General features: G+C 39.0%; 1 protein-coding gene across 3 annotated transcripts in view; it reads right to left on the minus strand.

Annotated features, from left to right (window-relative positions):
* Nucleotides 1–24,532, minus strand: part of ZNF608 (zinc finger protein 608) — a 106,600-nt gene that overhangs the window by 80,948 nt on the left and 1,120 nt on the right. For 2 of the 3 annotated variants that reach the window (XM_073344838.1, XM_073344841.1), the window contains exons 1-2: nt 23,248–23,862; nt 21,302–22,362 (exon numbers count right to left, since the gene is read on the minus strand). In XM_073344838.1, coding sequence (XP_073200939.1) covers nt 21,302–22,192 — 891 coding nt within the window. In that variant the 5' untranslated portion in view covers nt 22,193–22,362; nt 23,248–23,862. Of the gene's footprint in view, nt 1–21,301; nt 22,363–23,247; nt 23,863–24,532 lie in introns of those variants that run through there. The other variant, XM_073344840.1, reaches the window with a different exon arrangement.

Genomic DNA, 24,532 nt, shown 5'->3' on the forward strand with positions numbered 1-24,532 from the left:
TTACATTTCTTTAGTTCTTGAACTGGGTTAAGACAATAAAACAGCCTGGCAGTTCTTTCAACATTTACTCTCCAGGTGAAGGACTACAGGAAAGATCCCATGTCAGATCACTTAAATTAGCTGTGGTTTCCACAGTCCTAAAAGTGACATCAGTCGTCACTGTGGTAACTTTCAGGATACCTTTTTGTATACATTTGGAAGAGGAAGTTCTAGAATAGAGAGATGGGCTGGTGCCAGTTTAAACTGTCAGAGTTCAGCTGGAGGTTAACTATAACCAGGGAAAGAATGTGTTTTGCTTTTGGCTCATAGTTCTAAAAAGAGAGTCACTGGTGATATACATAGATAATGCTTCTTGTAAACCCCAGTGAGATGAAAGCAGCTTGGAGTCCAGGTTACTAGAGGCACAAGCATCTATATGGAAGTGTTGAAGTACTGAAGAGAAACGAACTCTTCTGTAATTAGTTCATACCATATGTTCCTCTCCAGTGTGAAAACACACTGAGGGAAACAAATTAATTCAAAGTGTCCCTGGGCTTGAAAGGGCAGCTGTGATACTGCATCCCTGATCTGCAGGAGTGGCAACAGCATGTTGGGGTACGGCCAGAAAAAGCCACAGAATTAGACAGTCACAAGAAGGATCATTGTACAGTGTCCCCTGCCCTGCCCCCAGCAATTAGCCACTGTCTGCAATCTATGTCTTAAATGGTCTTCATTCCCAAAGGGTGTGTTCCTACTTTGGAATATCTAAAGTGTGTTAGCTACAATGCTGTAAAATCCTAGTGGAGACAAGGCACACAGTGAAGACCTAGTCTATGGCTGCTCTGAAGGCGCTCAGAGGAGGAGTTAATGCTGCTCTAAGCAGTATTCATTCATATTTCATACAGATTTTAGTTTGTGAAGAAAGGAAACAAGCTGCTTTAAGTGGCTTATTCCTCCCCCTGACAGTACCCCTTTCTCCATACGGCCCATTGTGGAAGGGACAGAGAAAGCTGTATGGAAAGAGAAAAGAGAGTATTTCATATTATCTCCCTTTTCCTTCCACATGGCCCCACAACTAGTTTGACAGTTGTGTCCCACCCAAATCCTCATCTCATGAAAGTCTGCTATAGATGGATGATGTCAGGGAACGTACTCTCCTTGACTCTCGGAAGAACACAGCCTGTGCCAGATTAATCAGTCACATAATGGATTGCTCTCCACTGTTGGTACTTATATGGTCCCCAATATCATCCTATGTGAGTGGCTCACAACCTTTAATAGATCTATCCTCACAACACACCTGTGAAGCAGGGAAGTACTATTATCTCCATTTTAAAGATAGTAAACGGAGTCACACTCCGACTTGCTTGAGATCACACAGGAAGTTTGTGGCAGAGCGGGGATTAAAATGGACATTCTGAGATCCGGACTAGCACCCTAACTATTGGACAAACCAACCTTCCTCTCCTCATTGTTAACTCAGGGTACACTTACACTGAACCTGGATGTGAACCTCCCAGCCTGAGAAGACAGACTCACACTTGCGGTGCTTGAGCTAGCATACTAAAGATATTAGCATGGTCACCGCTGCATTGGTGGAGGCTCAGGCTAGCCACCCAAGCTCGGATTGATCCAACCCCAGTAGTTAATGTGGGCTAGGGATATATTTAAATTAAACATTTGTAAACCTGTAATTTAGATGAGTGAGATTCAATTAATCTCAAAACAACAAAGGTCTCCTCTCCTGTTCATAACTTGACTTCTCAGGGAAACATCATTAGGCATTTAGCCATGACTAAAATAAAATAGCCTATTTATGCAAAAAAGGATTTCTGTACAAGAAACTGTTGGCACTCAGTTTTACGCTTCAGCGGACTTTCTCAAGGACAAAAAAGGAAAATATGAGAATGAATAAATTTGGCGCTGCAACCTTATTCACAGAAGTAGTCCCTACTCATATGAGTAACACCAGTGACCTCAGTGTCATTACTTGTGTGTGGGCAACTCTCTCTTTCACTCTCAGACACACAGAGCTCTCTCATACACTTTTGCTGTATAGTCGTACGTTAAACTCAGCAATTCAAAATCACCAAAGCTTCATCTCCTGTGTGATATTTACCATGTGGGTTATTTTGGTAGTTCAAATCACTCCTTTCAACTTCTGAAGGTATCACTATATTCACAAGGGTTTTCTTGGAAGGATTAAAATTTGTTAAACACAGTTTCAAGACCCCGCCACTTCCCCCCAAAAAAACTTTAAAGCTGCTATAATCATCATCATCCATTTTTATCTTAATGAGTTGGATCTATGTCCGCAACTTCCTCTGTTTTTCTCAGCTATTTTACCAGCCCTTTGGCTCCCAAAGCAAGCCAAAGTTGAGAGCATAATGAATTTCCAAAAATCCCTAGGTCAAGTAACTTAAAAGGGCAAAAACCTGCTCCCATTGAAATCAAGAGCAAAACTTCCTTTGACTTCACTGGGCCCTATATCCAAGGGAATATTTCTTATTTTTCCTCTTTGTCTCTTCCAGACAGAAATATACAAGATACATAAAAGTTAGTCTATCACTTAGCCACATGGTATTATTAATAAAACAAACATACCTTTGTACATACTTTATTGTTTTGTTAGAAATTAAACATAAGCCTGGGATGAATTTGGGCCATTAGAAGTTAATGGAAGCCTTGTGAACTTTGCCCTCTGAGCTTAAGAAACTATGCCTTATATCTTCAGTAATAGTATTTTACCATGTAGCATGATGAAAGTCCATTTGCATATTGTTGGAAGCATCAGTAATAACAAATGGTATTAAAAATATGTAACTGGCTGCAAAAAATATCACCACTTTGAGGACATGCTTGCAAAAATAAACTGAAAAAAACCCCGTTCAGTCACTGGCTATCATGATAACTTGCCAGTAATATCATACACATTTCAAAGTACAATGTGAACAAGATCACAATACCAGAACATAAAGTAAGGAAAGGTTCCTTAAGGGTCACTTAGAACATTGCTTTAAATCATTTAACACATGATGTCAAAGCTCCTTGTACCAAGTACATATCCGGTAACAGACTGTAGTTTTAATGTTCCAGAAGAAAATATCCCTTTCATTGCCAAGGAAAAAAACCTAGGATTTATACCCATACACAAATATGCATATAATTATGCTGCGCATAACAGATCATTTCTCAGATTATATTTAGGGCTCAGTTCTGCTCCCAGTGAGTCAGTGCTTGTGTTGCGAATGCTTCCAAAGGGAGCAAGATCAATCCCTAAATGCAATTTGAGAAAAGGCCTGTGATTTGCAGTATAACTTTATGTCTTTTATGATATGTTGTCTCTTAATTATATATATAGGTGGAAGCTAATATTGAAAACACATCTTAATAGGAAGCCTCTTGTTCATAAGTAGACTATAATTCTGTTAAGTACAAGTACTTCTTTAATAACACATCACTGACTATTTCCCTTACGTGTTTATTTGTAACAGAATTGAGAGGGAAAATATTTAAAATTATAACAATAGACAGTATTCCATTAAGAAGAGTATGTTAAGTGAAAGTTAAGGTTGCATAGCTAAGCACTCAAAAGTCAGGAAATGCCACAATTAAGGTCACATGTACAACCTTTTCTCCTTGAATGTATACATTACAATAAATATTTCAATTATATCTCAAATGCAACAGAATGTGATACAGAAAAAATGTATCTTAGACCTTGTCGACACACAAACTTGCACTAGTTTAATTAACACAGTTTAACTAAACACATGCAAACCCCTACATGGACACTATTTCAGTTTAAAAGGCTGTATTTAAAATCAACTTAAGATCAATTGGAATCAGGTTTAAACGGAAGTAAGAGTTCCCACACAACCTTTTGCGCCAGTTAAAGTCCACTGGTTTAAAATCGCCCCTTAAGTTAAACCAGTTCAACTCTGCATGTAAACAAGCCCTTATGTGTAACATCTTCTAGTACTGAATACCACTCAGAGTCCGGTGGGCAAACCAAACCCATCAGACTGATTTTTATGGAACAGTGACAGCAGCGAAGGATGCAGAACAGCTTTTTTAAGGTTTACTTGTGGCACCTTAGAGACTAACCAATTTATTTGAGCATGAGCTTTCTTGAGCTACAGCTCACTTCATCGGATGCATACTGTGGAAACTACAGAAGACATTATATACACAGAGACCATGAAACAATACCTCCTCCCACCTGGAACATCTACAAAAAGTCCTTGAGCACATAAGGGAGGCAGGACTAACTGTTAAGGCTAAGAAGTGTCAAATAGGCCTAAACAGAGTGACTTACCTTGGACACCAGGTGGGTCAAGGAACTATCAGCCCCCTACAGGCCAAAGTGGATGCCATCCAAAAATGGCCTGTCCCAAAGTCAAAGAAACAGGTTCAATCCTTCTTAGGCTTGGCCAGTTATTACAGACGATTTGTACCGCAATACAGCCAAATCGCCGCCCCACTGACAGACCTAACCAAAAAGAAACAGCCAAATGCTGTTCAGTGGACCGAAAAGTGTCAGAAGGACTTTAACAAGCTTAAAGCGACACTCATGTCTGACCCTGTACTAAGGGCCCCAGACTTTGACAAACCGTTCCTAGTAACCACAGATGCGTCCGAGCGTGGTGTGGGAGCAGTTTTAATGCAGAAAGGACCTGATCAAGAATTCTACCCTGTAGTGTTTCTCAGCAAAAAACTGTCTGACAGGGAAAGCAACTGGTCAGTTACTGAAAAAGAATGTTACGCCATTGTCTACGCTCTGGAAAAGCTACGCCCATATGTTTGGGGACGGCGTTTCCACCTGCAAACCGACCATGCTGCACTGAAGTGGCTTCACACCGTCAAAGAAACTAACAAAAAACTTCTTCGGTGGAGTTTAGCTCTCCAAGATTTTGATTTCGACATCCAACACATCTCAGGAGCTTCTAACAAAGTGGCTGATGCACTCTCCCGTGAAAGTTTCCCAGAATCAACTGGTTAAAATCGTCCTTGGGATGTAGAAAATATTGTTAGTCTTTATGTATTTGGTAGTATATTTAGAGATACATGTGTCTTGATCTATGCAGGAAATAGCCCGACTTGATTATGTAAAGAGCTGTCACTTTGGATGGGCTAGCACCAGCAGGAGAGTGAATTTGTGTGGGGGGGTGGAGGGTGAGAAAACCTGGATTTGTGCTGGAAATGGCCCACCTGTTGATCACTTTAGATAAGCTATTACCAGCAGGACAGTGGGGTGGGAGGAGGTATTGTTTCATGATTTCTGTGTGTATATAAAGCCTGCTGCAGTTTCCATGGTAAACATCTGATGAAGTGAGCTGTAGCTCACGAAAGCTCATGCTCAAATAAATTGGTTAGTCTCTAAGGTGCCACAAGTACTCCTTTTCTTTTTGCGAATACAGACTAACACGGCTGTTCCTCTGAAACCTTATTAACTCTGTTTTCCTAGAGCTCCAGGAAGAAATCCCAGCCAGTGTTTCACCCTAGCTGCGATTTGGGGGGGCGTGTCATAAATATAAAGGGAAGGGTAAACCCCTTTAAAATCCCTCCTGGCCAGAGAAAAAAATCCTCTTACCTTTAAGAAGCTAAAGGTAAACTCACTGGCACCTGACCAAAATGACCAATGAGGAGACAAGATACTTTCAAAAGCTGGGAGGAGGGAGAGAAACAAAGGGTCTGTGTGTCTGTCTATAATCTGTCTTTGCCGGGGATAGACCAGGAATGGAGTCTTAGAACTTTTAGTAAGTAATCTAGCTAGGTACGTGTTAGATTATGATTTCTTTAAATGGCTGAGAAAAGAACTGTGCTGAATAGAATAACTATTTCTGTCTGTGTATCTTTTTTGTAACTTAAGGTTTTGCCTAGAGGGGTTCTCTATGTTTTGAATCTAATTACCCTGTAAGGTATCTACCATCCTGATTTTACAGGGGGGATTTCTTTATTTCTATTTACTTCTATTTTTTATTAAAAGTCTTCTTGTAAGAAAACTGAATGCTTTTCATTGTTCTCAGATCCAAGGGTTTGGGTCTGTGGTCACCTATGCAAATTGGTGAGGCTTTTTATCCAACATTTCCCAGGAAAGGGGGGGTGCAAGTGTTGGGAGGATTGTTCATTGTTCTTAAGATCCAAGGGTCTGGGTCTGTAGTCACCTAGGCAAATTGGTGAGGCTTTTTACCAAACCTTGTCCAGGAAGTGGGGTGCAAGGTTTTGGGAAGTATTTTGGGGGGAAAGATGTGTCCAAACAGCTCTTCCCCAGTAACCAGTATTAGTTTGATGGTGGTAGCGGCCAATCCAAGGACAAAGGGTGGAATATTTTGTACCTTGGGGAAGTTTTGACCTAAGCTGGTAAAGATAAGCTTAGGAGGTTTTTCATGCAGGTCCCCACATCTGTACCCTAGAGTTCTGAGTGGGGGAGGAACCTTGACATGGTGGGAGCAGTGGGATTGTTTCATGGTCTCTGTGTATGTAATGTCTTCTGTAGTTTCCACAGTATGCATCCGATGAAGTGAGCTGTAGCTCACGAAAGCTCATGCTCAAATAAATTGGTTAGTCTCTAAGGTGCCACAAGTACTCCCTTTCTTTTTACGAATACAGACTAACACGGCTGTTACTCTGAAATCTTTTTTAAGGTTGAAATTTTCAAAGCTGTCTGAGAGATCTGAATGCCCAATTCAATTCCCTTTGAGGTTGCTTTGAAAATCCACCCTAAGAGTACACAGTAAAATGTATTTACACAACATGCTACAGATTAAGAATAACAGCTGAGAGTGCCAGTCAAAATTTGCTGAAATATTTGAATCAACTAAGGCCCTAAACCTGGAGGCAGGCCTGAACAGAGCCCTAGTGAAGAGCTCTGTCTGGATGCAAGGATCATGCCCACGCAGATCTGATTGCTGGACTGGGGCTTAAATTATCGGAAAAGTCAATTGTTCCATCCTCCAAATTGTAGCCAAGGAACAATACGTACGTACACATGGAAGCAAATTAGTTTACTGACTCCCTAATTCGATGCCTATCTCAGGCAACATCTTCACTGTTAAAGAAGATGTATTATTTACTTCAGCTTAACTATCTCCCTGCCAGCAGGTCACCAGACTACTGTGAAGGAATCCACCCCTTTGTCCTCGGTATTTTAAGCTTCCCTGGGTGTCAGAAGGCTGCAGAATGTCAGCTATCTTTGAAGTAAAAACACAATGAAGAAAAAGCACTTGAGTTTTACTGTGAGGGTAGGCAAGGTGTATAGCGATGACCTTGCCTAGTTTACTGCATGGTAAAACTAAAACTGTCTTATCTTCACTGTGTTTTACCTCAGAATAGCTCACACATGCTAACAGGTTTCAGAGTGGTAGCCGTGTTAGTCTGTATCAGCAAAAACAATGAGTCCTTGTCGCACCCTAAAGACCAACAAATTTATTTGGGCATAAGCTTTTGTGGGCTAAAACCCACTTCATTAGATGCATGGAGTGGAAAATACAGTAGAGAGGTATAAATACACAGCATATGAAAAGATGGGAGTTGCCCTACCAAGACCCCCATTTGGTAGGGCGGGGCTTGGTAGGGCAACTCCCAGTGTGTCATGAAATTGATGTCCTGAAATTCACAAGCCACCAGTCAACTGGTCTTTTTTAGAAAAAAAAAAAAGTATAGCAATAAAGCAGTAACCACAGCCTTGCTGACCATTAGCACTTGCCACTAATGAATTACGATATTGAAACAAAGACCCATTTACACAACTTTTTTTTTTTTAAAGGTTCTGTGAGCAGGCCAAATTGCATTTCAGGGAGACAGGTTCAAGAGACTGTATTATGTTTGTTCAGATTAGCAGAGGTATTTCTCCTCTCTCTTTTTAAATTCAGGCGAACAAAAGAGGCAAGCTCTTCTTGCCAACAACTGGTGCCCCTTAGCTGGAAGTAGCTCGAGTTGTCAGGTTCCTGTCAGACTGCAAAGGCATACCGACACTTCCCTTCCCCCACCCTTTTGTTGTTTTTAAATATGTGCACTTTGCTCAGCAGTCCTCACCATTAAACAATTCATTTTTTCCTTGCCTTCTCTGGTTTAGGAGGGGGTAAAAATAGCAGAACCTGGTCACAAAATATAAAGCCAGACATTCATTTCCTGTACCTCAGGGTCTCATTCTTTCACCTCCTGGTCCATAGAACTTGGCTACCAAATAGGTCTTAATCTGTAAACAAATGATTTGCTCTACAATTAAACCATTCATTTCTTTTTCCCTTTCTGTGGCTGCTTGGCTGCTGTCCAATGTGGAGGCTCACAGGTTCTTCTGTTATTTAGTGCTCATGATGGTTAAAAGGCAATAAGCTCATTTAGAGTTTATAAAACTATAAGCCATCAACAAAAGCATTTAATGCTTCTCAGAAGCACCGTGGCTTTTGCCTGCAAAATTAATAATACTTTTAAATGTGCTGACCCTGGTTATGCACTTTGGATTTCTTTAAGTCAGTTATTGTATATTGCAAATACATGCATTCCACTTGAATTTTAATTGTCTGTGCACTTTCTTCTTAACAACTGACAAATCATAGCAAATGCAATTTGTCCTGGAATTAGTATTGAAGCTCAGAGACTTCTGATGTTTCATTTTTAAAAAATGTTGCTGGAGCATTTCACAATGTGTGCCAATATTGTTTCCTCATAAAAACGTGATGTGCCTCATTGGAGGTTACCGGAGTAAGCAAAATAAAAAAAAAAAAATAGGTTTCCAATCTTTATATCAGGAGTCTCATATCAGAGCTTTATGATCCAAGAGAAACTGAGTAATATCAAGGTCATCTTCCTTTGCCTCTATTTTAACCATTTCCTGCTGAATGAAAATCAGTTTCTCCAAAGATATTGTGTATATGTGGGTATCTACATTCATGTTTATATGGACAGAAAAGAGAGCGTGATGGTGATATGCTACTACATAAGCGTAGGGTAGCTAATGAAATTTAATTATTTTTTACATTTTCATGTCCATAAATAATAGAATTGTTGATAGTGTACCAATAGCTCAATTTACAGGTGCAAATCTCATTTAGAAATGACAGGTACTTAGCAATATCAACGTCAGCAATTTACTTTCAATGAAATTCTGCAAGCCTATTTAAAGTCTATTACAGCTGCTGACATCAATCTGCCAAGCTGTAGAGTGCTAAGCTGTACTAAACATTTGCACCTATAAATTTAGCTACCGGTATACTTGAGTTAAATACACAGCATTTCTCCAGATATGCTACTAGAGATATAATACAGTGAGGTGGAAATGCAATATGGTGGGAGTTTTGCCTAAACAAGGTCTGCACATTGGGGTCCTCTAGAGTTTTAGGTTCCTGTGCTTCCCCCAATCCTAAATGCCACACAAATTAAGGTCTAGTTCTGAAAGTCTTTATGGCACTATTTCCTACTCATCCAAGTGGCCCTATTATAAGGGCAGTAGTCCTAATTGAACTACTCATGTGAGTATAAGTACTGTTGCCAGAGAAGTTTGCAGGATCACATCCTATCCATTACAATATACATTTAAAAGGGAAACACTCACATTTTAACAGGTTTCAGAGTAGCAGCCGTGTTAGTCTGTATCCGCAAAAAGAAAAGGAGTACTTGAGGCACCTTAGAGACGAACCAATTTATTTGAGCATAAGCTTTTGTGAGCTACAGCTCACTTCATCGGATGCATTCAGTGGAAAATACAGTGGGGAGATTTTAATTAGCCATATCTATTTTAATCTTGCCAACACCAGGAAATAAGATGAATCTAAGACTCTTCCTCGACCAATCAAATAATTACTCTTAGCTGACGGAAGAAGAATAGAAAATAAGCATTTTCTTTCTCCTGCACAATATCTTAAATCATCAGAAAAAAAGATTTCTGTGTTGTGGATCATGCACAGGATCGGTGTTCTTATATTTTGAATTGCCAAGATAATTATAAATGAGGAAATATAAAAAGAAATTGCTGTAGTTTTAACTTCTCTATATGTACTACATTTTCAATAATCTCAGAAAGCTGGGAAGGTTTATGGGTGGGTTTTTTTTAAATTCAGAGGACATCTTTAAATCTATGCTAAATATTAGAGTTTGAGGGAAAATGTAAACCTTGCAAGTCACTTGAAAACAGTTGGCAACTTTTCCTCTGAAAGTAAATCCAAGGGCTCAAAAAATAAATATTCAAGAGCATTAATTTGTTTCTAGATGTGTGCATGCAAGTAAAACAGCAGTCATAATGTGGAAATTTCAGTCACATTTTGCAACTAATTGGAAGCAGATTAGAATTCTGCCTCAGGGGAACATTGTCAAACTAGAAGCTGGAGCAAATGAAGAAAGAGGTGAAAGAATCGTGAAGAGCTGACAGATTTACAGTGCTCAAGGCAATAAACGGGTACTAGATGAAAATGAATGTGCTTCACTGTACTGCATGCAGTTCTCTCGGTCATATCTCAGCAACAGCAGCTTACAGCTATGAAACTATTATTTTCAGTGGAGCGGGTAGAAAAGCAAAGTGTAAGAGTTCAAAGTATATATTCAGACTGAATGTAAAAATCACACAACAGTTGTCAGAGACATAAATCAAATTATTAACTTAAGGTCCTATTCTGCAATTTATGTGCACGTTGAGTAGTATTTACTAATGCAACTAATCCCAGGGACAACTAATGCGGGAAACTGCTACTCAACGCGAGTAAGGATTGCAGACTCAATATGATCAAGAGTTGCAGAATCAGGCTCTTCATGGAAAAAAATAAAAGCAGATTTTTTTCAAAAAATACTAGCAATGACAAGATAACCTGGGGACAGATAAATCAGAGTTCCCAAATGTCAGTGGGGAAAATGTATTTAAAAGAGAGGGGGATACAGAGGAAGAAAAAACAAAAGAGATACACAGTTATGGTGGAGAGTATAGCAATGGTGTAATGGAAACAGCTGCCTGCCTTCTTCTTCAGTGTCTGGCATCTGCTGAAGCATCATGGGAAAGGCTGATGAAGGATTTGGACAAGGAATGTAAATATACACAACTGGCCAAAAGTAGCTGGATTCTGAAAAGCTCAGTTACTATATTTTTTTAAACAATAGCATGTTTTTATATTTTGTTTTATTTTTTTACAGCAACAAGCAATATTATCCGAGTTATATCAAATTATACCTTCATACCAGCTAAAAGAGTAGGGAATCTGAATATCTTTTTCTTTTTCCGCAGTAATTGATGATGTGAAGCAACAACATACAATATGCTCAAATTATGACCAAAATGATTTTTCTCAAAGTCCAGATCTCAGCACAATTTAACCTTCATATGTACATCACATAACATTCGGTCAAGGGAGAATTAATAAATTAATATTCAAATATACTCCAGGCGTATCTTTCATATATCTTCAGGGAAAAAAATAAACTAACAACTTCTTAGCTATTTGGCCAATCTTATGTAAAACTTCCAACACCACCACTGACTCCCATTGAGAAAAGGGGTCAATTTCTGATTTGTTTGTGTGTCTAATTTTCACGCTTTGTTGCTAAGATATAGATCTAATTTCATTTCCCTCCCCCCAAAAGAAAAACAGGCAACGACATGAAACCCAGAAACATACAACTACTGCTGATGCTCTACAGTTATAAGCTTATAATAAAGCCCAGATTTGATAGTATTATCCATGTACTGTGGCAAACCACACACAAATAAACAGTTCTCCATGAAGAATAAAAACCTAAAGACCAAACCCTTCCAATTCAAACATTATTGTTACTTTTAACATGAGCCATCCATAAAAATCAGCCAAGGAGTTGACAGGAAATCCAAAAATAATTTGGTCTGGCCCTCTACACTGCGTGAAAGGAGGTTACAAGTTGCTTTTGACTCTTCCAAATGGTTGAGGTGGAAGAAACAGCAAAAAACTATAAAATCTAAGTTTATTTAACAAACCTATCGTAGTACTGCTCTGACAGAGTCAGAACATTTTCTAGCATAGGTTATTATAGCATAGCTCAAATATCACTGAAGGTGTTTTTTTGAGTGGATTGTGCTTTTGAGAAGGAAAGAACTTTAACAAAACCTCTGAATTAAGTCAATGGCTAATGTGAAAGACTAACAGTGTGCAAAATTAAACTGTATAGTGTGAACAGAGGCCAGATGTGCATCAAGCTTTCCTGGGAAACTGAGCCTAAACTTGGGAGCTTTCTTTAATCAAAAGGATGAAAGGTGACTTCTAGGAGTTTACAAAAGTGTGACCAATTGGAGCTTAGTCTTCTATTGCTAATTGAAGCATAAAAAAGAGCCAGTTTCTTAGAACCAACTACAAACATCTATGTTTTATATTGCATTGCCACATGATAAAAACCAGAATCAAGCTAACTAGTAGAAAGTTGACTGGCAACCAAAGACCAAGCTATTATTTCAAACTGTCATGGGAAGGCTATAAAATTGCTACCAGCTCTCCTCAAGTTACCCTTCAATAAAAAGAAGCCATCAGGGAAATAAGAGAAAAGAAAACACATCAAAACCTTTAAAGTTCCTTTAAGTAAAATTATACTTCTGTGGCACAATGCCATCTGCTTCCTGGTTAACATAATAAGACAATACCACAACCTGAACATCAGCTTTTTAAAATTGCTAACCAAAATAAAAAATATGATCAATATACTTTCATCTGTTCTTTTAACAGCAAAAGCTGCATTCACATGGTCTGATTGGAATATGCCTAAAATGTCCATGTGGACACATATTTCTTATGTTACTAGTTGACAGTGAAGGTTCCCAGGAGGCTGAAAACGCAGTTGTCAAGCAGGGATAGTCCCTGTGAATAATATTCAGACATAAAAATGAGAAAAAAGTTAAATCAAAAATCAAGAACAATTTCAGTGTTCACAATAATTATTTTTTCCACACAACTGTCTGTAGCCATGAGCCAGAAAGGATTCCATGTAAAGGATTCAAAATTCACCTAAAGCACTGCTTTTTTTGTTTTGTAAATTTACTGGGAAAAATAACTTCAAATTTAAACAGACACTAGCTTTGTAGAGTCTCTGAAGACATTGTGTATGTGAAGTGCTGGAAAAGGTGACATCTTTCTTTTCAGGTTTAGTAGTATTTGCCTACCTAGATTAAATAAGAATACTAATATTATTAAACTTCTCTCACACTAAAGCATAATGTATTTTGAATCACAGTGTTGACCCAGGATTTTAGCACTTATAAGGGACACAGACACCAAGACTGTGCAGCCTGAAGTGTAAATCCAAGCAAAACAGACATCACAATTCACCACATGCGTCCATAAATTAACTGATCTATTCCCAAATGTATTTTAATCAAAATTCAACAGCCATAGGGAAAAAGTGCCAAACTTTCTCTTCCACAAACACAAAATAAAAAATACAAACAATTCAATTGTCAGTCACGCCATTCTGAATAGTTTTACAACCTTTCTTTCAAGTGTAAATGCTTTGTTCCAATTGCCAAGACCATTTACTGTGAATTAAAGAGAAACTGCACAACAGTGATTAGTGCAACCTCAGCTACAGCACAGTGCAGTTCTAGACTAGTCTTTATAGTTCAAGTAGCAATTCATTGCTTGCACTCAGCTGCTGATTTTTCATGGGTAAGATTGAAGAATACATCTGATTTAAAATTTGAATGCTTTTGATTCTAAACCCAGCTTCAGATGATTTACACTGGCATGTTCTGAAACTACCAATAGGACACATTCAGCAACTATTCTGTTCTAAATGTATTTTTCAATGTAGTGAAAATGGCTTAGAAGTTTGACAAGCCCTGAAAAAAGAACCTATGGCTTCTGTGATAAAAACCAGAGTAGCCATTTCTAAATTCTAAACAGCCATTTATACTGTGTATTCAGATAATCCTCTAAAAGTAATGAAGAAGAAACAAACACGAGTTTGCAATCCTCAGCTATACAGAAATATTCTCTGTTTTTCCTATCTGTGTATAAATACAATTTCTAAATTATGCTTATTATTTAAAAACCTTAACAATATAACAGTGCTGACCTGAGATTTCACTATAAATAGGCCAAATCCTCAAGTAGTGTAAGGGAATCAATAGAGCTAACTATCTATCTAAGGATCTAGCCTGATGTTCTAATTGAAGGGGGAAAGGCACAAATAAGAACTGGACAAGCTCATCAACCATTCACAGAAATGCAGTGATGTGTTGAGGATTCTGGCTAGCATAACTGTATGTTATGACATTATATATAATTATTGGGTAAAGCTTGTATTGTGCTCAATGAATTAAGTACAGAATAACCTGACACCCCCATCTGATAAATCTCTCTACAGACTTTGTCCAACAGGAATTATCCCAGCTAGAGGGCAAGAGATAATCTGAAGTACTACAAAAACTTGATTATAGTCATGAAGACTAATTGAGTACCATGGAACAAGTCAAGAAGATGCATCATTGCCTACTGCTTGAGTTATGCAAGGGAGTAAAACAGAGTAATAGAGACTATTCAATAACTGTATCTAGAGGGCAGGTAAATACTGTAGCTGTGAAAAAAGTCTAGCCTGCCTGTGGGACAGTGGAAACTCCTGCACATATACAGCATTGTCATTTCGGTCCGAGGACCTGAAGAAGAGCTCTGTTTAAACTCGAAAGCTTGTCTCCCTCACCAACAGAACTTGGTCCAATAAAAGATATTACCTCCCCCACTTTGTCTAACTCCTGCACGTTATTTTGCTCAAAACAGTCATTTGTCCACAGGTGAGCCTTGGTGGCTTGGGTAAGAGTCTGGTAGGAATCTTGAGTAAGGTCTGACAAGCACCAGGATAGTGCATGCTTAGATGCCATAGGCACCAGTAACACCACGCCAAACACAGTATGCAGGATGAAAAATTACACACAGGGCTTGAGTTGCAAAGAACATACATGCATGGTGTATCTAGGCATTACTTACATAATTTGCATCTTTTTAGCTGCACTCTGCCTAATTTCATATTTGACTGTAGCCTCTTATCTCCATATTTCTTTATAGTATTGACTCTAATCTTCTGATGTAGCTCTTCCTGGGTCAAAACCTACAACTTTTACTCACACATGTAGTCCCTACTTGTAGTCCTAGTCTCAGTGGCTTCAAGGGAAATAAAGGTTTCATGATAGAGCACTATATTTGGATCACTTCCATCCCTGCTCAAGCATGGGCACCAGAAAAATGATGGCTTTTCTCTCCTGATTTCCCATCTCTACTTCTCATAGGATTTTGCCAAGTGCTCCTGGATCACAGTGCATACTTTATCTCTCAACTCAATCTCCAACTGACTGAGGTTTCTGTGTAACAATTTAAAGAAGTATAGTATACATTCTGTGACCTGCCAACCTGCAGCATGCCCTCGTTTTGGTCTCAGAAACTGAAGCAAGTTGGAAGTGCACAGGAGATGCATTAGAACCAGCCAGGCACTGTAAACTTTCAAATAGAATAGATTTGCGTTTGCTTCACGGAACAGTGGAAGGTAAGTACCGTCTCACTGGAAATGGTGAGCAAGAGGCCTGCTCCTAGAGATAAGGAGCAGACCTATCCATCCTTGAGTGACATCAATCTCGCAGCTTTCTAATATGTACTATTAAGTTCCATCACCCCACAACACCTTTCAAGACTTTTCCTTTTTCATAGAGAAATGCAGTTTATACCAACCTAATAAACATATAGGTTTTACAAAACACAGAATAAATCCTGCTCCCATTGAAGTCAATGTAACTTTTTGCTTGAATAAAACAAGCAGCATTTGGCCTCATATCTACTTTTACAAATACAAATCACCAGGATAACACAGTCCAAATGCAGAACATAACGCTTAACATCCAAAAGACATGTTCAATTAATGGAAAGCAGGCCACAAATTCTCATATAGATGTCAATATTATACAGCCTAGAGCTGGCATCTTTTAAAAACTAGAGCACACACTTCTTAAAAAAAACACACAAGTTTTAGTATGCAAAGAAACTAGGAGTTTCAGATTATGATTTAAGTGCTTGTTGATAAAATAGCTTTCCAATTATCATGGCCCCCATAGGAAAAGCAGGAATGCATTATGTGTTAATGATCACAACCAGGGGTCCATGCTTTACCCTTTTGTCAGAACTATGGCAGATCCTCCCTGCAGCTTCACCATTAACATGTCTGTTTCCTGTCAGCCCACTCAGAGATAATGTCATTTATCTCAGGGCGGCACAAGACCAGTCATTAGCTTCAATAAAAGACCTCAAACAAAAGCCGGATGATGTTTTATCCGGGGCTCATAGTCTGCAGCCAAGAATCTTATTGCCTAACAGTTCAGAACTTAAAAGGTATCTTTAAAAAAATGTCCAGCTATCAACAATTTTAGGACACTTGTTTGAACAGCAAAGTCTCTCCATGGATATTTGTAGTTAATGGTTTTATCACATGCAATTTGGTAACTGATAGGAGCTCACTAAATTTACCCTTCGAAAGATTTTTCCCTCATTGGGGAAAATTGACAGAATAATTCAGGTTCTAGCTAAACAATAAGATCTTTGAAGAAATGGCCATCATTGTGTTTGCCTGCAGGAGCTGATTCAGTATAATAAATTCTTCAGTGACTGAACTTCTGGAAATGTCTTTAAATAAAAGTAGAACTGGTTAAAATATGCGTACAATCATGTGTTTTCACAGTCTTGCTTGTATTATTGCAATTCAGAAAGTTTCAAAAAAAAAGTTCCAGGTGAACTTTTTTAAGTAATTAAAGAAAAGCAGGAGTCAAAATATGAGTAAATCTCAGCTATTCAATTCTTGTCTTTATGTTGAAAACTAGGAACAGATGGTACTTTCCATGTTACTTGACTCTGGTTATTGAACACCTTTGTGGTTATGGGAGAATTTTGGTTAGCACTTTTAACATACATTTCATTTATTGGACTATAAAATGCTACTTTGGAAAAACAAGTCTTTATATAACTCTAATTAAAACAATCTTGCAGTGAAACCATTTAACGTCGAGAACATGCTTAACCTCATGACATCTGGACAATCAATCCTTTCCTTTTTAATGGGTATTTATGAAGTTATTAAAATTGTAAAATTACCGATGTTCTAAGTGAAATATAATTTGCCTGACGTTCAGAATAACCTCATCACCTTCAATACTTTGTGATATAAACATTCTAGACCACCGTCAATTGTTTTAATGCTACTTTAGCTTTGCACAGGAATTCAATAGCAAAGCTGGTCATACATATTCTCAGAGGTCAGCAAGTTCACATAGAAAGCTTTCCTCAGCCAAAGGGCAACACCTCTTCACCCAGCTCAGAAAGCTCTGTCACACTACTAGACAGCACTACAGCACATTAGGACCTTGAGCTGTGCTTATTGTTAGACACCCATAGTTATCAATGATTTTAACAGCTAAATCCCTTATGTAGCTTTCAAAACAGTTTGCTATCAAACAACAATGGACTTTGTTCTTTAATTACAGCAAGTGACCTTTTTGCCCTTTTATTTCACAGTGAATAAACTACACCCAAGAAGTAGTGTTTGTAAGGCGCAAAATATATGGAAAGCATATCTCTATAAACTCATTAATCAGAACATGTTCTTCAGTGATTTACAAGAATTCCCTGATTAAGTGTAAAAACAACAGCTATACAAGAAGAATAAAATAAATGATGCCAGTCACATGTGAGTTAATTCACTGAAGACAACTTTCAGATGTGAAATGCCGTCTTAATGAAAGTCAATAAACCAATACAGGAGAAATAAATTCCATTCTGGAATATTACCAGATTTATTAATTTTAAAGATGGAACACAGCTAGACTTTATATATATGTATATAAAAAACTGTTGATATAGACTTTCTGTATTTCTTCCCCCCTCCCTAAACAAACAAGGTTTTCATAGCATATGCTTAGTATTCCTATTTTTAGGGTCTGTTGTGAGCCCCCACACACAATAAACAAAATCTAGGACATACTACTACTTATAATCTGAACATTTCTCAGTGTAAGAGCAATTAAAATTACAAAAGTGTAACATGGGTGAAGAGTATATGTTGACCAATATTTACTGAGTAATTGTCCTTAAAAAAAACCTAAAGGGTGGAGAAAGGGGACAGGTTTTAACACCAAAAATCTTAGGAGTGGTTAGCCTACCTGTCAAATCTACCTATTCAGACATGGCACTGGTGTCTTAACCACAAAATGAGCTTCATGAATATAGCTCAAACATTTTAGAATTATAGCATACTTTGACTTTATCCACGTATTAGGGGAGTGGTGACTTTTACAAAATACTTGTGGTTTTTGCATAAAAGAGCCAGCAGAACACAGTCATTGATTTAATTAGACTTCATGAAATCCAATTTATCATGTTTTACATGACTTTCTGCAGTAAGGAAACAGAACAAACAGACCAAAAATAGACATTTGAGCATACTGTGAAAATTAAACAGTGACTGCAACTCTTGGGAATCTACTCCAAGCTTTTAACAAAGAGTAAACAAACAATAAAATATCCTCCAATACCACACAAAGAAACTCAGGTTTAAAATTTGTGGGCATTAACTAATTTGTATCTAACAAGATATTATTCAAATTTACGAGACAACTCATTCATAAAAGATTAAAACAACTGGAAATTGATTTTAACAGCCAGGCTTGAAAATTATATAGTCATCTACGGTCACAACAGTGCTTTTTGGTCATGTCACATCTATAGATACACGTGTGTATAGCCAAAGCGGGAAAAAAAAAAGATTCAATCTTAAATCCCTAAAATAATTCTCTTGAATGATTTGTAAGTCTTTTTTAAAACTGAAGTTTCATTGATCGCATTACAGGCTGGATCTAAAATTGCAACCAAAGTCTGCAGTGAGTTCTACTTTCATATGCCAAGTAGGAGACGTTCTTTAAAGAAAATTGCTCTCTGGAGTGAAACACTAAGGGATGTTGTTTAAAACAGTAAGCCAGCACACCAGCGTGATAGACAATGGCCAGCACTGCAGGACTCTAACGTGTGAAGCCTATATTAAAGTCACTGTGTGCCAACAGCAGTGGGTGTTAGTGGAATTGCAAGCTCTGAGAATTCTATAAAGCCAAGAGCTGGAAAATAAGGTGTACCTTTGGCTCAAAACTACTCCTAACATGTTTGTTCTTAATTTACCTATTATCCCATTTACATTACACTGACTGAAAATTACTTGTATGTATATGAATTCATTCTTCATACAATTTCCTGTGTGACTAGAGTGAAAAGAACACAAAAACTGAGAAACCACACTACTCTCTAATCTCTGTTGCCATGACAGCAAGCCTTTGAGATACTGAAATGTTCAGATTGCCAGCTAAACAAAATTGTTGAATGTGAACATTTGGCTGAAAGATTAAAAGGCTAAGGGGGTTGCAAAAGGGCAGTACCTCCCACATTCCAGGCAGCCACTGAATCCAATCAAATGGCTCTGACTCTTTAACCAGAACCATTGTGAAGACTGGATTAGGGCAATTTATCTAGATAGTTAAAGCAGATTAGAGAACTGCAATTTGAAGACTACTGGTAACAAAAGTAAATGTCTACTGTATGTACTAAATTAGGAAAAAGACCATGGGATTTTAGGACACCTTTCTGAGTGACAGCAGACCTTTAGTAAATCAGAGTGCAAGTTTACACCTGTGAATTAATTAAAGCAACCTAGTTTCTCTCATCTGTATTTAGAAAAATCAAACAGATCATTCAAATTGACCTGTAGATATATTATCCTAAAAGTGGCAAAATACCTACAAATGTGAAATTCAAATTTTCTCCTCATACAAGACATTTGAATCTATCTTTACATTTTCTTAACATATTTAATGTCACAACCCCCAAAATCTAATCCTATCAATAGCCCAAGAGTTTGTTGAAACGTTACACAATCTTAAACATCAGCAATGACACACAAAAAGAGGCTCATAATATGTTGTAAATAGCATAAATTTTCCCAAGGATTTCAATCCAGCTGGACTCTGGTAAACAACTCTGTACACTTAACACTAGCCAGAAAGTTTTCCCATCACTTAGAAGTTAGTCAGGGAAGTTGTAAAAGCAGGTAATTTAAGAACAATTCCAGACAATCATGCCACAAATTAATACCCTTAAGGTTTTGGGTTTTTTGCGGGGGCGGGGGAGGGGTGAGGAGAAGGTGTCTTTGTTTAACCAAACCTGTAGAATTCATTTGACTCTTAATCATGGGCCAACAATAGCCCCCTAGATCCTAGAGAAGAAACCTTCTGCCCTCTGGATAGAACAATTGCTGCTGACACTAGAACCTGCCTGAATGAGCAATAACAATAGCCAAGAAAACCAGCTCTCTCCCCGCCCTCCCTTAACAATACAAGGCCATTTATTCTTACAGAGAGCATCCTTTATGCATTAACACAGAAAGGAAAACACACACATACCACTTGATTTCTTTCACACATTTCAACCACTCAGCAAACAAGAAGTTCACAGCCAAGAACCTATAGGGCTCAGATAAGAAAGACTGCCCTGACAGGAGAAAACTGTTCCCCCACATTTGAGAGAAAGATATTTTGTACATATATCAGAGTACAAGGTGCGGTGCACTCCCCTCCCCCAACTCCCTTCCTCCAGGCTGATTATTACAGGCACTGAGTGTCTTCTGGCTCAGTGCTCCCCTTTCCCCACGCCAGCTTCCGAGGCCTCTTGGCTGTTGTAAACACAAGAGCCCCCCAATACCAAAAAGACCCCAGACTAGGGTGGATGAAAGAGCCAAAGTATCTGCAGATGCATCTCTCCTCCCTATCACAATCTAAACTCCAAAGAGAAGAGTGGGAAGAAAGGATGTGAATTTCCTTTCCACCTTGGCAGAAGGAACATCCGCTTTTATACTAGAGTGCACAATAAAAAGGATAGTAAACAAAACCCAGGCAGGTAGGTCTGAGCCACACACACACAAACCAGCCTCCGGTCTGCAAACACGTGTCCTCGGGGGTTGCAAACATCACTTCGGAATGTTATTAGTGTAACAGCCCCATCAGGGAGGGTCACTTCGAATTCTCCTTTAAAATAAACACAAGGAGGAGACACAACAACAGGACACACACGTTTGGCCACATTTGGGAAGATACTGGGGATGTGGAGAGGGGGAAAGAGAAATTAAAGACAGGACGAAAATAAGACTCCACCGTAGCATTTTCTGTCCGGGAGTGGGGTTTGTACACACAGATTATATGTATATCACAAACGCATAACATCAATAACAGGAGCGAGGAACACAGCTGCGGGAAGTTTGTAATAGACACAGGGGGGGAGATAGCCAGGGAAAGAAGAGCTTGTCCTACCTTTTCTGTTTTCAATTTCTTGATTCGCCTGTGGTTCTCCTCCTCCTCCTCTTCCTTCTTTACCAAAATAGAGTTCCCCATTAACCCTGAATCCGGGGCGCTTTTGCTCACCTCCCCCACCGTGGAGGAGCCGCAGTGGAAGGGGCTGTTGCTCCCACCACAGCCTCCCTTGGCCCCGAAGCCATACAGGTGCCCAGAGGGAGCTTGACTGCTGCCACCCCCACCGTTGGGGTGGCCCTGCTGCAGGTCATGCTGCTTGTCCTTCCTGGATTTCCCCGCATCCTTATCCCGCTTGGAGCCTCTGCTGCCCTGGCTTTTACCTGGTTTCTCCTCTTTGTTTTTCCCGCAAGAGGCAATAGAGTTGTTGTTGCTGGTGTTGTTGTTATTGCCGTTTGGGTTGCTGCTCACACTTTGACCCAGTGCTGAATTCATGCCAGTTGCCTCTCCAGGGCGCCCTTGGACTTCCTGCCTCTTGCCAGCACTGCTGATCTCAGGAATCCCATACAAGGCAGCAGAAGGCAGAGATTTATTAGCATCCTTAGAAGTTTTACTCCTTTTCACTTTTGATTTGCTAGTCTCTTTGTGAGAGGAATTCCCCTGGGGGGCAGGGGGCTGAACAGAAGCAAATTTTAGGCCATCAGCTAAGGCTGAGGTAGCATTAGCCCCACTGGAAGCCAGACCCCCACAATCCTTGGAGCTGGTGCTGCTGCTGCTGCTGGTGGTGGTATTAGTGGAATTATTCATCTCAAATTTCTGTCTGTCCTTCTCCAAATCGGCGTCCAAATCGATTATTAAATTTCCAACACCGATTTCCCAATCATCGCCACTGTCATAAGTATCAACCGCGTTTGGATCCACACCTTTGCCTGCAGTGGAAGTGTTCACTGACATCCTGAAGATGAGATCTCTAGAATAAAAATCCGATGAACTTTCCTTTGGAGATGAGGGGACATTCGTTTATCTCCGTTGGGCTTTTCTTTTTAAATTATTATTTAACTCTTCTTATCTTCCTCCCCCTGGTATGTCTAGGTTTATACCCTGAAGTCCAGGTCCACCTTTTCCTGTGAGGAGGGGAAAAGTCGAATATTTCTTGTCTGGATATTACCAGAATATAATACGATTAATATAGGGGGCAAAGGAGAGGGGGAGCAAGATCATTCAATGTTTCCACGTTTAATTTTGTTTTAAAAGTTGTTAAATAGGAGGCAATTGCTTGTGATTATTTTATAGTGAACAGCTTGAATCTAGTTGTACCCCAACATCCATAATCACTCTTAAAATAGTCATCTATAAAAAAAAAAACCCCACCCTAACTACATGATTTAAATGCACAAAGTCAGGGACATAGGGAGTTAGGGCTGGTGACTAGCTGTTGGAGCACATGTGTAATATAAGCTCCTGGACCACCACTTAGACACAAAAGCCAGAAAGGAAGGACACAGCTTCAGCCCTCACTGCATTCCTTGGATTTTGTGGCTTTATACAAGACCCTGGAAGTTTTGTGACTTTTCTATACTATTTTTTACCCCAATTTTACTTAACCTTGGGGAGGTGGGGGGCATGAAGCCTGTTTTTCATTAACACAAGATAGTTTCCATTAAAAAAAATCAACAACCTATACTTTAAATGGTACATTTACTTGAGAAATATCCATCTTCATGGGTAAAAGTGTCTTTTCTTCTTAAAATATACCCAAGATAATTCTAAAATCAGTTTTAATGCACTCCTAGGTTACACAATTGCTCACTCTGTTAAATATAGTATTACTGACTGTACAGGAAACTGATTAAGACGTACACTTTAAGTGATCTGCACCAAGGTGGCCTCAATGACCGCAAATGAGTGTGTGTTTGACAAAGCTTAGTTAAAACGATTTTTAAAGGGATCTCTATCCCTTTTACAGTTGACTGTCTCAATATTTATACATATATAGGCATATTGCTTACCTTTAATCCTTTATCATTTTTAATTAAGCCAGCAAATCAAAATGCTGTCCCCACTCGACTCAGCAACAACTCTGTGCCTCATTTTACTTAAAGAGCAAAGTGATCAAGAAGTAGAAAACAAAATAACATCTCAGCCAGTATAATCGCTCAAAAAGATATCTCCCCCCATTTTGGCATACGGATCAGGAGTCCTTTTATTTGTGTTGGTTTTCCTCCTTTCTTAAAAATGTTGTTCCTCAACTTTACAAGCTGGAAGATAATATTTCACATTCAGAACAGGAGCATCAAGGACCAGGGTTTTTTGTTTGTTTGTTTTTTCTTAACAGGCACCGAGATATAATAATAACAATTTTAAAATGTTTTCCAACTTCACATTCCGTCTTCAACTCCAGACTTCAGAGCCATCCTGATCAGTAAGTAATGATCCCATGAAACAAACCTACAGGCGTCCGGTTGTTACAAGACAGAATGTGCTAACATCAGGATAAATTAGTGAAAGGGAGGAAGGAAAAAAAGAAGAAAGGACTGAAAATCTGGGCTGGATTCCGCCTGTTAGTCGGGAAGTGGCATTTTTTCCGCCGGTCCTGACAGATCTGATTTCTTGAACTAACTTAAGGAAGGGGGGAGGATGAGGAGGGGAAGGGGGGGGGCGGAGAAGAGGGAGGGGGAAATCAGTGTTCTGATAAACCAGTTATCAGAACATTTCGTGGGAGTGGAGGAAAGAGTGTGTTTTTAAATTAAGTAAATCTTCCCAAGGGTATGATCCGGGGATTCCCCCCCCCCTTTTTTTTCTCTTTTGTATATTGTAAAAAAAAAAAAAATAGCATCCAAACTACCCGGGGGAGCGGGGGAAATCTGGGAGCTCAGGCTAATCAGTCATGTTGCAAGTAATTCAGTAATTAGAGACCAAAGAGATAAAATAGACTTTGGGTTTTTGCAGGACACATTTTTTCCTTATCGTTTCAGCAAATGTTGCATCGTCTTTTTATTTATTACCCCTCATGACTTCCTCCCCTTTTGCCTTTAAGTCAGATAGTCTCGGAGCTTGGCTTAGTATTTTTAATTAGCTGGCGTTTGGAAGCTAAAAGCTGTAATGAATTGTTGATGGATTGGAAAGGAGAGCTGGTTTGCTGGAAATGTTAGGGCAGGAGGGGGGAAGGGCGAGTTACCAACAACCAACCATCTAAAAGGAGAGATTTTGTTACAGTTCAAGCCTTTCTCATCACGTGACGATCAAGGGCTCAATTGGTTGTCGTGAGAACAAAAATGGGTGACAAGCGTATCA

Source organism: Lepidochelys kempii, chromosome 5 (genome assembly GCF_965140265.1).
Source record: "Lepidochelys kempii isolate rLepKem1 chromosome 5, rLepKem1.hap2, whole genome shotgun sequence".
Classification (NCBI taxonomy): domain Eukaryota; kingdom Metazoa; phylum Chordata; order Testudines; family Cheloniidae; genus Lepidochelys; species Lepidochelys kempii.